The following is a 13621-nucleotide window of genomic DNA, read 5'->3' as shown; positions in this document are numbered from 1 at the left end:
ATGTTGTCAAATTAATGTTGATTTATTGATTCTTGTCAACGTAGTGTTGGATTAATTTTTTTCCTTGATACTACCTCCCCATCTCTTACTGCAGATGGGGTTGGATACCTATGACTTCATTGTTTTAGGGAACTTTCAATGGGGAAACTCTGACAACTTATAGTATTAGAAAGATGCCCAGAACACTGAGAGGTTAAGTGATTTACCTAGGATCCCTCAGCCAATATTCATCAAAGATGGCACTTCAATCCAGGTTTTCTTGACCTTAAGATCAGCTTTGCAGTCTACTATACCATGAAAACCCTAAGTGGGGTCACTATGAGTCAGACATAATTTTAAAAATTACTGAAATCAAGAAAAGGTAAGGAAGTTTATAAGATATGGAGATGTAGATCTAGGATATATAGTAGAAAAGAGAAACTAATTAAGGAATTCTTCCTTCAAGAATCTGGTCCTTTTATAATGAACTGTAGGAATTCCATATGAACTGGAATGGCCTCTAGGAATTGATGCAGAGTGAGAGGAGCAGAACCAGGAATACATTGTACACAGAGACTGATACACTGTGGCACAATCGAATGTAATGGACTTCTCCATTGGTAGCAATGCAGTGATCCTTAACAACTTGGAGCAACCTATGAGAAAGAACACTAACCACATCCAGAGGAAACACTGTGGGAGTAGAAACACAGAAGAAAAACAATTGTTTGAATACATGGGTCGAGGGGATATGGTTGGGGATGTAGACTCTAAATGAACATCATAATGCAAACACCAACAACATGGAAAGAGTTTCTGATCAAGGACACTTGTAATACCCAATAAAATTGCATGTTGGTTATGGGAGGGGGTGGGAAGAAGGGAGGGAAAAAACTTGAATCATGTAACCATGGAAAAATATTCTAAATTAATTAATTAAAAAATTAACTTTAAAAAAGCTGGTCCTTCTGGAAATATCCACAAAAAACAGAAAAGATCAGAAGCACTACTGATTAATAAGTAAAGAAGTATTTAAATATATCATAATATTATAATATTAGTTGACTTTTAGGGAATTTGTATGGATTATAAATGAATTCATTTCACATATTTTAGTATCATATACTTAATATCATTTTCTCTATCCTTTTCCAGAAGGTATAAGGAATCATTTTGCTCTTTGTAAATGACCCCTTGTACCTATTCTGACAATTCTGAGTACTTCCTTTGATCTAACTACACCCTAACCTCTTTAAAATAAAAACCCAACTCTTACTTTCTGTCTTCAGTATCAATTCTAAAAGAGAAAAGCAGTAAGGACTAGGCAATTGGGATTAAATGACTTTCCTGGGGTCACACAGCTAGGAAGAGTTTGAGGCCAGATTGGAACCCCGATTCTCCCAACTTTAGGCCAGGTATTTTCTCCACTGTGCTACCTTGCTGCTTCTCTCTCTAGGCTCTTAATTGGTCTTTTGATCTTCATTCTCTCCAATCCCCAATCTACTCTCCTCACACACTGCATTCAGCTAATGCAATACTTCCTCACTCTTATGCCCCAACATCATCAATAATTCTCTATAATCATTGAAAAAAGAAAAAAAATCCAAAATTCTAATTCAGGTAGCCAGTCCTTTCCATTTTCTGGTTCTAGCATATCTTTCCAATGTTACTTATAATACTCCTCTTCAAGGAGTCTTTCCTTTATAGAAAAACAAGACCACTTTATCTTTCAGCAGATAAGTGGTACAATAGATAATGGACTGGACTTGGAGCAAGGAAGATCTGAGTTCAAAATTAACTAAGATCCTAGCTGTGTTATTCTGGAAAAGTCATTTAACCTTTGTCTTCTTCAGTTTCCTCACAGCTAAAATGGTGCTCTATCCACTAGGCCATGTACCCACATGCCTGACACAGAGAAATATGTATTAAATATTCATTGCTTTCTCTTCCCTTCCTCCATTCTGCCCTTGCCCTATATACATTTTCTTACACGATCCCCCATACTTGGAATAGATTCTTCCCCTAATTTCACTTGTGGAATTCCTCCCTTCCTTCAGTGTCAAATTCAGGTGCCACATCCTTTAAGAAACCTTGTTTATATTTCTTGGTCTACAATCTCTTTAAGTCTCTTGAATTCTTTATAGAATCTACCTGGATACTAAAGCAACGCTTCCATTTATAATTACCTATCATAAGGCCATTGGACAGTAAGGTGATACAGTGGATAGAGCCCTGGGCCTAGAGTCAAGAGGACCTAAGTTCAAATCCAGGATCAGGCACTTACTATTTGTATGATCTGGGCAATTCGCTTAGTACTGTTTGCCTCAGTTCCTCATCTGTAAAATGAACTGGAGAAGAAAATAAGTCACTTCCGTGGCTTTGCCAAGAAAATCCCAGGAAGAGTCACAAAGAGTTGAATGTGGCTAAAGAAAAGACTGAAAAATCAAAATGTTATAGACTAAGAACTTGAAGGGATGTTAGATTTCTAAACTTTCTTTTAGAACCAAATCCTATGACTCTTGCTAAGAAATTTCCTATGACATGAGTATGATACATAGATCACAGACCTTTACTGGGCAGCCACATCGTTGACAATTTTAGAGCCTTAGTTTCTTCATGCAGGAACTAAGGGGAAAGGGGGGAAGATATGTTGGACTAGGTAACCCCTAGGGTTTCTTCTAGCTTTTAAATCTGACATTTTTACATTTTTCTATGCTTTTTCCCCTTGAACTTAATCATATACTGTAATCCATAATAATTTATCAGATTATAAATTTAGAATTGGAAGGGACCTTGGAGGTCACATAGTCCAATCTGCCCCTATTGCATATAAGAAAAGTGGGGTGCTAGTGAGAGGAAGTACCTTGCTCAAGGTTACATAGGTAAGTAAATGGCTGAATTACTTAAGTATGTGCTTCATTCTTCTCCCTCTAGGATCTTGGCTTTCAGGGACTTTGATACTTATCTTGAACTTTTTCTAGGTAATCAATAAAGACTGGCCTGATGAATGAGGGAAATTCTTCTTAATATCTAACTTTATTTTCCCATGCTATTTATTTAATCCATTTGCTCTTTTTTTTAAATCCCCTTCTAAAAATGGAATTAGATCATTACTATCCTCCTTAAAATAATCCATGGTAGGTTAAACTCTTTTTTTTTTTTGCTTGCCTAACTCTTTGTTCTCCTTACTCTCTGTTAGAATAGTTTATCATCTTGCCTATTTCTTCTAGTAATTTTTTAAAAGTCAATATAAAAATGTGATATAAAATATAAAAAAAATTAATGTCATCATACTTTCTCTCTCCCTCTCTTCCTCCTCGTCCCCTACCCCACCATCTCCTTTTCTTCTTCTCCTTCTCTTCTTCCTCCTCCTCCTTCTCTTTTGACTTATGATTTCACAAACATTGAGGATTTCTGGTATTATATATATATATATATATATATATATATATATATATATATATATATCTGTACACACGCACACACACATACAACCCTTGTGTACCAAGGAGTTTTGGAGAGTGGGCTGGGGGCATCGAGAGGCTCAGAGCCTTGCTCTTGTTCCCATAATAAGAGCACGGGTCTTTCTAACCCCAAGTGAGGCCTTTTCTCTGCTCTCTTACCACCTTTCTTTGACCACATCAAGGTTTTGCTTTAATGATACACTGCTTTTTCTTGAGTGCCTTAAGACTTGGTGACATCCTACATTCCAGTTTTGTTCCCAGTTCCAATATCCATGATGACTAAAGGGAGTCTTATTACTTATTATAATTCTTTTCCTCAACCTATTAAACTGTTATCTCTATGCACAAACTTTTCTAAAAGCACTCTTATGTTGGAATTAATGGAAGAGAAACAAAGCACCAATTGGGTAGGAAAAACTGAGGGGAAAAATTAGGAAAAGAAAACTAGGAAAAGCTTTCTAGCCAGGAATTTTACCTTCGTTATTTTTCTGGAGGTGTGGGAAATTATGGCAATTGAATGAATATTACTGGGAAAAATTGGTTCAGGGATATTAGCTGAGTTAAACGCATGGTTAATTTACTATCTGGGATGGTAAATGCTTAATTTACAGAGAACTATTGTGCTGGACGCCTTGTGGTCTTTTAAAGGCCTCAGCCACCAAAGCCATGTGACTCACACCTGTTATGGGCTCAGACCTCATCCGAGCATTGCTCGTCTTGGCCACAAATGCTGCATGCAAGCGGAAGGTGAAAGTTGGAGAAGCTCCATCAATTATCGCTTTATGGGCTTCCAACATTTCATGAGCTCACCCCCAAATTGCAACTCCCAGATGGGGTCATAAAGAGAGAGGGATCTTTACTCTTCATCTGAAAAGGCAGAGGAACTAATGTGTGCTCTCTGTGATAAAGTGCAGGTTGACACACATTGCACTGGGCACATTAAATAAATAACATTAAAATCACTAAAGCCATTACCGAGTGGTCATAACAACAATTAATAATATGGGGAAATAAGGGACTGAACTGAGAGCTATCTTCCAACATCGAACCGAGAACTATCTTCCAACATCGTCTTTCAGATTTATAAGGGGAATCTAGGTGTCTCACTATAATCCAATTTATCTGGAGACTATCCTTCCAGAGCCTGCTCCTTAAATATTTCAGAGTCTAAGGAGAAAGAGAAAATTATCTGCACAGAAGTTAAAGTCTTGGTTCAGTAACATATTTAATGAAAGTCAATGGGAGATATGTAAAGACTCATGTGGCTCAGAATATGGCTAGTCTTCTGAGAAATCCCAAGGGGTCTTATGGGACCAAAACTACATTTCATGATAGGGAGATTTCAAACATCTCCAGGTATGGCACCAATGGAAGTGTGAAGCCCTAACTCGTTAAGAAGGAGATCATAAGCTTGTCTGAGTTTTAGAGCATGAAAATAGGTGGTCTAATAAGGTTTTCAAATGTGACTTTCAATTTCCCTGGCAGCTTTTTGATCACACAGTGTATTAACTGAGGCAATGGATGTAATGTTGCTAACATTCTTTTGAAAGATAACATAAAGCGTTGCTGCCCATGTAGTAGCTTGACTAAATAGTTTCCTGTGCTCATATTGTATAAAGAGATACAAATACATATATTTCATGATGTTAACGAGGAGGAAAAGACAATGCCTGTAGGTCTTAGAGTTGGAAAAGACGTGAGTAGAGAAACATGTGGTAGATTCTCAAGGATGCTAGAAAACAATTTGGCAGAATAGAAACTAGCATGAAAGGAGAAGATAGGAAGGGGTATGAATGAAAATTGAATGAAGAAAAGAGAACAAAGGAGACACCACTGGACATAGATAAAAGAAAAGTCAGAAGAAAACTGGTTACTTAAAAATAATGGGGTTGGGAGATGTTCCATTTCATATGCAGAAATAAAATTTGAACCCGTGTTCAAAATTAGTAAGACCTATTTGGATTAATTAAAAAGACAGACAGTATGGGAGCTCAGACTGATTTACTAAGGTTATTTTAGGCTATTCTACACTATCTATACTTCCAGTCAGTCAGTAAGATGAGACACAATTCCCCAGAGAAACACAGGACATTTTTCTGGCAACAATTCCCAACAATTGAGTGTAAAGGAATAAAGGTAAGGGAGAAAATGTTCTAAACTCCACATTTGGATTTGTCACCAGATGTGATGGCAGTTTGGGTGGGAAGAGGGAAGTAGGAAATTTAAGGATGAAATCTTGAACTAAGGCCATTGGGGAAGCATATGAGATAGGTGAGATTCTGATGCCATTATCCTAACTTAAATTCAAAATATTTTTCTCAAGGAAAATCACTGACCTACCCATTTTGTTGTCCCTCTCACCTAAGTTTAATGAATTCCTTAGAATTCTCTATTTCTTTCTAGATTGTGATTAAATCACCTAAAAGACAATCTAAACACAGGCAGTCACAAAGACCCACAAATGAATCAGATTCATTTAATTTTCCATCACACACATATGTACACAATTCAGGGTAATTCCTCTAGGTGATTAATCTCTTTGTGGTCAAGAAGAATTCTTGGAGTAATTGAGAAGAGGTGTAAGACAGAGAGGGTGGAAAAAATGGAGGAAGAGAGAACCATACCTGCTCCAATGACCTCTTCAATTTTCACAAAAGATACATCAATCTCCTTGGCAAATTCCCGGACAGCTTCATTGGGATCTTCATAAGTGAAGGGATCAATGTAGATCTTCATTCCTGGGGAGCCTTGTTAGAGGAGATAAGGAGGGTTAAAAACCCAAAGAAGAAATGCTTCCTATTATGTACATGACTGAAGATATTAGGGTTATATGCTATATCTGTTGCTTTGATAGGTCCCTGTTGTACACAACCTTCCAAATAATCATTTTGATTTCTTCTCTTATCTTATTTGGCCTCCTCATCTCTTGTCCCACTCAGCCATTCAAGGTTATCTGCAAGCTCCTTGAATTAGATTGTAAACTCCTTGAGGGCAGAGACTGACCTTTTTATTCCTGTTTGTATCACTAGCACTTAGCACCTGGCCTGGTACTTAGTAGGTGCTTAATAAACGTTTATTAACTGATTGCTCTTGCTTCTCTGTCCTCTACTTCTCTCCATATTTTCTTCTCTTCTTAAGCTCTTCTTGGACTGTAGAGCAGATTACTTATAAGTGACAGATTGGGACCAGTCCCCCACATCAAGTTGCTCACAGAAGCCAGGAAGGTGATTGATGCCACGCCAAATGCATTAGCAGAAAAGTGGTGGTAAAATGGTAGGGTAGATATCAATATTTATCAAGTTGACAACTTTCCTGAGTGGAGGCCACTGTTAAGGTTATAACTGACGGTTTCTGGTGCAGGACTGAAAGAAGGATGGGGACGGATTAAAAAAAGAAATTGGTATTAGAAAACCAGCAAGATGGAAGTGCCAGAAAAAGAACAGAAGAAAGTGACTAAAAAGTCTTGAAAACCACTAATAGAAAAATAGAACAAACTCTACAAAGAAAAAAAACAACACTAGATAGAATGAAAGAAAAATGGTAATTGAAGCCTCATGCCTTCAGATATACCAAAGTATATAAAAAAGAATAAAATAGTGAAAGAGAAATACATAAAAGAATATAGACTGTGTCACCGATAGATTCAGTGGCAAGATAAATAGGTGTGCATAGGGAGAAAATAGAGAATTGTCATTGCAGGAAAGATACATTCAAAGAGTAGAAGAAAGAGGACAAAAAAGTAAATGGAACCCAAGAAATAAATGGTTTCTTTCACAACTATAATTTTTCAACATGCCTGATTTGTCATTAGGAGAGGGATAAACAGAGTGTTCTTTTATGGTGGTGAGGGCATGGTTGGAGGGGAAAACACTATTCCTTAAATAGTACCTTTTAAAAAATGTTTAGTTCTGGCTGTCTCTCATTTCCATCAATTGGTCAGGTCAGGTCAGGTAAAAGGGAGTCAGTAAAACTGAGCTCATGGGATGGCAAAAGAGAACAGAAGAGAATGATTTTTATTTGAAGTCCTCTTCGGATTGCTTTCTGCCCCAGTGTTCTAAGCTTTGGTGACTTTTTCATTCTTCACACATAACATAGCAAGGTATTTGTATTGAAGAATATTTTGGTAGTTGTATACTTAATAGCACATTTGTTATACAAGCTATATCATCTGTTCTGCAAAACCAAGGTTTGATTCCTGGAATGGAAGACAAAAATCTCCCTTTTCCCCTAGCACATAGAATATAGGACCCTGCAAAGAATTGGAAGGAAGGGAAGAAGGGAGGGAGGGAGATAGAAAATCAAAGAAGGGGAAGAAGAAGAAATGGATTGGGAAATGCCAAAAGACAAAAATGAAATTTTAGTAAAGAATTTGAGAAAACTAGCCAGACTTCCACCATACATATTAATTGTCACTGAAATTTGATTTAGTGAAAACATACCACCCACCCCCAAAAAATAAAAGCAAAAGCAAAAAAAAAACACTCAACAAATCAATGATGGCATTTTGGATAGCATTTCCTTCCATAGACAATATTTTTACATCATTTAATGATTGGTTTGTGAAAAATTTCAGACTGGTATTGAAATGGGAACATGATCATTGACATTAGAACAAAGGAAATAGAGAGCTCATTTTGCTTCTACTCTCCACATTCCCCTCCCCAGGAATGTCATTCTGTTTTTAACAAAAGATAAAAAAGGAGATGGGAAAGATGGAGGTTAGTGATGGACCACACTCTTTATCTTCTCAATGCACTGTAAAATGGGATAGGAATCGACAGTCTTATGGGTAATAATAGCACACTATGACAATGGAACATGTGAGGATTGATGAAACCAGTCTGGAGGGATCTTCTTAGAGACTTACTCAAAGTTCAAAATGAACAAGAGCTTCTAACCTTTTAAGTGCCCAGAGTGGTCATGGTCCTAGTTCTCTGACGTTTAAGGAATTACTTGCTTCGGGAATGTTAGGGGAAGGTGAATGAGTGGGAAGAGAGATCAGCTAGTTAGAGGCTTGTTAATTGCTTTTTAAATGACTATTTTAGTGTTTAATACCAAATGCTTAAAAGTGAAACATTCTAAGCCCTCAAACAGGAATTCCTTCAACAAGACTCAATTGTCCAGAATGCACTATAATAAAAGGTTACAAAACAAAGTCTATTTAAAGATGGATGGGGAAAAATTCTGAGTTAATGAGGTTTATAGTCACTGGCCCCAATCAGAACAGGAGGGAATCTATTCCCTAAGGAGAAATCGCTCATCTTTTGAAGGCTGGTGAATACCGTTAGGCCACTAATGTACCTCTGAGTGCACCCAAAGTGCAATTTGCCAAATACATCAAAATATCAGGAAGACTTTGTGCTATTTGAAAAGGGAAGCATTTTACTCACAGAGAACAGTTTTGCTAACATATTCACAAGTTAAGATCTACTCCTTAGTATGTATGTGTAGCTATTTGGGAAAGAGACTTTCTTGTAATAAAACAACACAAAGCAAAAACAACCTTTTCTTCTTTCTGTCTCAGTCGTTCTAAGACAGAAGAGTGACAGGGGTAACTTGTCCCAGGTCACACAGCTAAGAAGTGTCTGAGGTCAAATTTGAACCCAGATCCCTAGACTCTAGGCCTGGCGCTGTGCTACCTTGCTGCCCAAGTGGACTTTATTTCACAAGGAGGCCTTTTACATGGGAACTGGATCTATGATTTCCTTGGCAAAGGGAACTCCCAGGTAAGGAAATTCCCTTTGCTAATACCAGTAAGCACCTACTCTGTAACTTAAAGACTGGAGAGAATTGCTCAGGACTTTGGGGGGGTAAAGTGAATTGCTCAGGTTCATCTGGCCAATGTATGTTAGAGGCAGGTCTTTCTGGTTTTAAGGCAGCTTTCTAGGTACTACCTTGTGCTTTTAGTCTCAAGACTTTCACAATAAGAAGAGGGGGAGAAAAGATGAATGGAACACCTGAGTGCGTTAAATTATGATTCATTTCCTGGAAGGTGAAGTTCAAAGCAGCCCAAATACATGGTCTGTGGAAGTATAAGCAGTGGCATTTGGATCTCCCCTGGGTGGTTTAGTACTGCTACTGAAGCAGGGAAAGGGAGATTATAAAACTGAAAAAAAAAACCTATCACAAATGAGGGTTTTTCCCCTGAATTGAGATTGTTAATATGGGCTTTGGAAAATGAACCCAAGGCAATTCATCTGGCTGGTGGCAGCAAAACCTCAAGTACTAAATAAAGCAATTTGGCCCACTCATCTCTGAATGATACCTTTCTTCAGTCCTTTCTCTTATCTGGATTTCTTCCAGTCCCAAAAGATAAGAAAAACTTGGCTAGGCTAAGCAGGTTATTTCTGTTTGGGTCTCTTTTTTTGTGCCTTTTCCATAAGTTAGCACACTGTGCTGGCCTGTTTCTCCTTGCACTTGTGAGGAAATAATTTTTAATTATCAGGAAAGTGGCATTTAGGGCAATGAATCATTCTGCAGTAAACGAGGAATTCCAATCATCTGTGGAAGCAGTTGGAGCAGAACATCTGAAAACATGATTCAGAAAAAAGTTCCTAGTTTGGGATCATTTAAAAATTCAGAGATTAGTTTGAGCTTCCATTTCACAAAAGTGCTGTGGATAGAAGCTTTATATTTTCCAGGGCATCCCAGGAGAAATATAAAATTAGGTTTTTCTCCCTTGCAATTTTGTTCATGAAATTTTGTACTATAAGGCTTGTGCATATTAATTGCCCTATAAACAATTTTATAAGTGTGACTGAGACTCTAATCTGAATTTCAGAGACCAGTTTAGGTTCTTAACTTACAAAAAGAATCATCTTTTCATTCTCTAACCAAATTGCAATCTGGAGCAGTAACTAGGCTGGACTGAAGCGGGGGGAAGGAGGGGGTTGTCCCAGGGCATCAAAACTGGGAACGGTTTCTTCTCCATGATAGACCATCAGCCCCACTTGGCTTTCACTCCCTCACCTAGCCTTTGGGCCAGATCTTCCAGGGCACCATCACTACAGTATTCCTTTCCCAGAGCAAGTATACCCATCTGAAAAAGAGACTTTCATAAAAGTCACCAGTGGGGCCCTAAAGATGGCCCAGTCATGGCTCAGTCAACTGGAGACTTCTCTGTGGCAGGCACCATGTCTGATGCGGTGAACAAAAGAATCCCTTCTCTCAGGGAGTTTACATTCTTATTGTGCAGTTGCTATGGTGGGATTCAGAGCCTTCCTACAATGAAGATAGCATTTCCAGCCCTAGCCCACTCAACCTTTTCTTCCCCACTTGCTGGCTTTCCCAACAACAGTGTTCTGGTGTTTGTGTCTCTGAAGGTCAACATCCTAAACTGAATATGCTCTGCAAGTCACGATTCCTCATTTCTCCTTTGCTGCAGGTCCCACTCACTCAGGGCAAGCTAGGCAATGTAAATTGGCACAGACCCCTGGGTCCATTGCCTAAAAGCAATCAAGAATGACAATGAAAAGAAACTAGGTTATAGCAAATGCAAATCTGATTGTAATTTGACATATTCTGGTCATGGGCAAACCTCATTATTATCAGGCACATCATGCCAGAATTCTACACAGCGACAAGGTTTAGCCATCTCAATATGGTGTGATGTTGGAATCTGGTCAGGAAGACCTCGATGGCAGTCCTGCCTGTGACACTTCCTAGCTGTGTGACCCAGGACAAGTTCCCTCTCTGGCCTCAGTTTCTCAGTCTCTAAAATCATGGTGATGGATTTGAAGACCTGTAAGGCTCCACCGCCAAGGACAAATCACAACCCTTTTATAGCTTGGGATCTAGCCTTTCACTGTGACTGTGGCCAAGAAATCCACTGGAAAGCTAGTCCATGAACAACAGATAGTCAGGCCATTGTCTGGCTTGTACCTGAAACCTTCCCACATGAGTAGGGCCTTGCAGAGCTTGCCTGGAAGTCACCCTCACCCCTACCCCGTCCAGGTCTTTTTCATTACAGAATAAAATAAATGTAACCTGAATAAAAGTGGCAGTCAGGAGCTGTTCTGTCATTAAGATATATCTGCCAGGCTGGCTGTAGTTGAAAAGATGGCATAGCAGGCATTAGATAAGGAATGGAAAATAGAGATGATTTTAAGCAGGGAAAGGGTTTGTAGCAGGGGAGTGCAGAAGCTGGGGGTAGGGGAAGAAGCCTGTTTTCCAGCCTCTTGGAGTTCAGAAAGCACAGTGCTCCACAGAGGTTTGGCTTTCCAAGTAGATTCAATGGGTGACAATTGTCCATATGGTTTGGTATCAGGGGTTCCACTGAGCACACCTCCTCCCACCAAGCTCCCAGTCCCCAGATGGGCTCATTCCCTGAAACTGGGTTATCAGTGCTTTGTTCATGTCTCCTAAAGTTATCAAAATGCCAAAGCCTTTAGGGAAAGTAATACCTTGGGTAAATAGCCATTTACATCATAGTGTGAATAAAAGATTTGAAAACCAGATCTCTTTTTTTTTTTTTTAAACAGAGAGGCTTAAATCTTTATCTGTCTTTAAATATCATCATTTTAACAGCATTGCACAAGTTTGTGTGTGTGTGTGTGAAGGGGGGGGTCTTTTCTTCCTTAAAATAATAAAGATGATGAGACACAACATATTTTAGGCACCTTCTATGTGCCATTTGCTTTACGATTGCTATCTCATTTGATCCACACTAGAACCCTGGGAGATAGGGGTTATTATCACCCTCATTTTACAGTTAAGGAAAATGAGTCAAAGAAAGAATAATGACTTGTACAGGGTCATACAACTAATATCTGAAGCTGGAGTTGGACTCAAGTATTTCTGAGTCCTGACCCAGAAATCTAGCTCTTACATCACCTAGCCATTTGTATATTTTAATGGTAAAAGAAGATGACATTGAAGTATGGGAAATTTGAGTGACTCCTGCATTTTCTGACCTGAGTGTTATAAGAAAAAATTTAATCTCAAAAAAACAAGTCCTAAGCACAGTTACTTAACATGAGGAAGTATCCTTTCTTAAGTGGGATGCCAGCCTCTATCATAATATAACTCTATCAGATATCATAAGAAATGACCGACCATACTACTCTTGATAGGGATTTGAGTACCTAAAGGAAGGTGCAACACACGCGCACACACACAGTCACTCACACATACACACACACACACACACACACACACACACACACGTGTAGATCCAGGGTGTTTCTAGAAGCAGTGAACATGGAAGGAATCTTTTCCTATAATTTTGCTTGAGGACCTGATATTTAAACTAATATTATTTCCTTTGCCAGGTCTCAGTGTGTTTGGAGGATAGACTCCCAGAAAACCTTGAGAAATGTCCTTTGGAGATGCCGTTATTATTGCAGAATGTGACTTGGTTCCCAATGAGGAGAGGAAGAGGATTTTGACTTGCTTTCTCTTGCTGCAAATGCTGCTCAAGAGCAACAAAGGTTCCAAACAACAACCCATGATAGAGCTGGTCCCTTGGGTGGAAGGCAGAGGGCAGTGCCAAGGTGGGTGGGATCAAAGAGAACATTTCTGTGCATCTCCTCAGGAGGTGGTGTGGGCACACTGGCGATGAGCTACTGGGGGAAAGCCAAGCATATCAATATCTATGATAGAGCAGCAATGACAACCTGGTAATGACCTGAAAGAAGGAATGCAGCCTCTGAAGGCATCTAACTTAGAGCCAGTACATTAGGCACTAGCAAAAGCTGCCTGATTATATTTATTTGACACTTATTAAACACTCATAGTAAACTCAGCCACCTTCTTCACAGAGGTTTCCACACTTCTTTTCCCACCAGTATTTCCTCACAGTTACTGATGCTCCTGTCAGTTCTAAGATGAGGCTACCCAAACTCTGCCTTTGGGGAAACAGTGGCAGGAGCCAGCTTCCTTAACTGGAAGAATGAGCTTTGTCTTCACCAATGATATTCACAATGGCGACACGATGTCTGGGCCAGTGCTGTACCATACTAGTGTCTACAAACAATTAGAAATCAAGGGATTGTGATTATAAAATTAATAACACCAGTCCACATTTCCTTGGAACTTTGATGTTTCTAAATTTCTTTTAATCCTTGTAACAACCCTGAAAGGTACATGTATTTTACTGATGAGAAAACTGAGGACACTGAAATACTATGTGAGGGAGGCAGGATTAAAACTCAGGTCATTATTTCTTTTAATAGCTGAAT

General features: G+C 38.9%; 1 protein-coding gene across 6 annotated transcripts in view; it reads right to left on the bottom strand.

Moving 5' to 3' along the window:
- The window catches only part of EPHB1 (EPH receptor B1), a 769317-nt gene that overhangs the window by 80758 nt on the left and 674938 nt on the right, over positions 1–13621 (bottom strand). For all 6 annotated transcript variants that reach the window (XM_007493906.3, XM_007493907.3, XM_007493908.3 and 3 more), the window contains exon 10: positions 6068–6190. In XM_007493906.3, the coding sequence (XP_007493968.1) occupies positions 6068–6190 (123 nt within the window). The remainder of the gene's footprint in view (positions 1–6067; positions 6191–13621) is intronic.

This window comes from Monodelphis domestica, chromosome 4 (genome assembly GCF_027887165.1).
Source record: "Monodelphis domestica isolate mMonDom1 chromosome 4, mMonDom1.pri, whole genome shotgun sequence".
NCBI lineage: Eukaryota > Metazoa > Chordata > Mammalia > Didelphimorphia > Didelphidae > Monodelphis > Monodelphis domestica.
The sequence above is the reverse complement of the archived record's forward strand: the minus strand, read 5'-3'. Positions and strand labels throughout refer to the sequence as shown.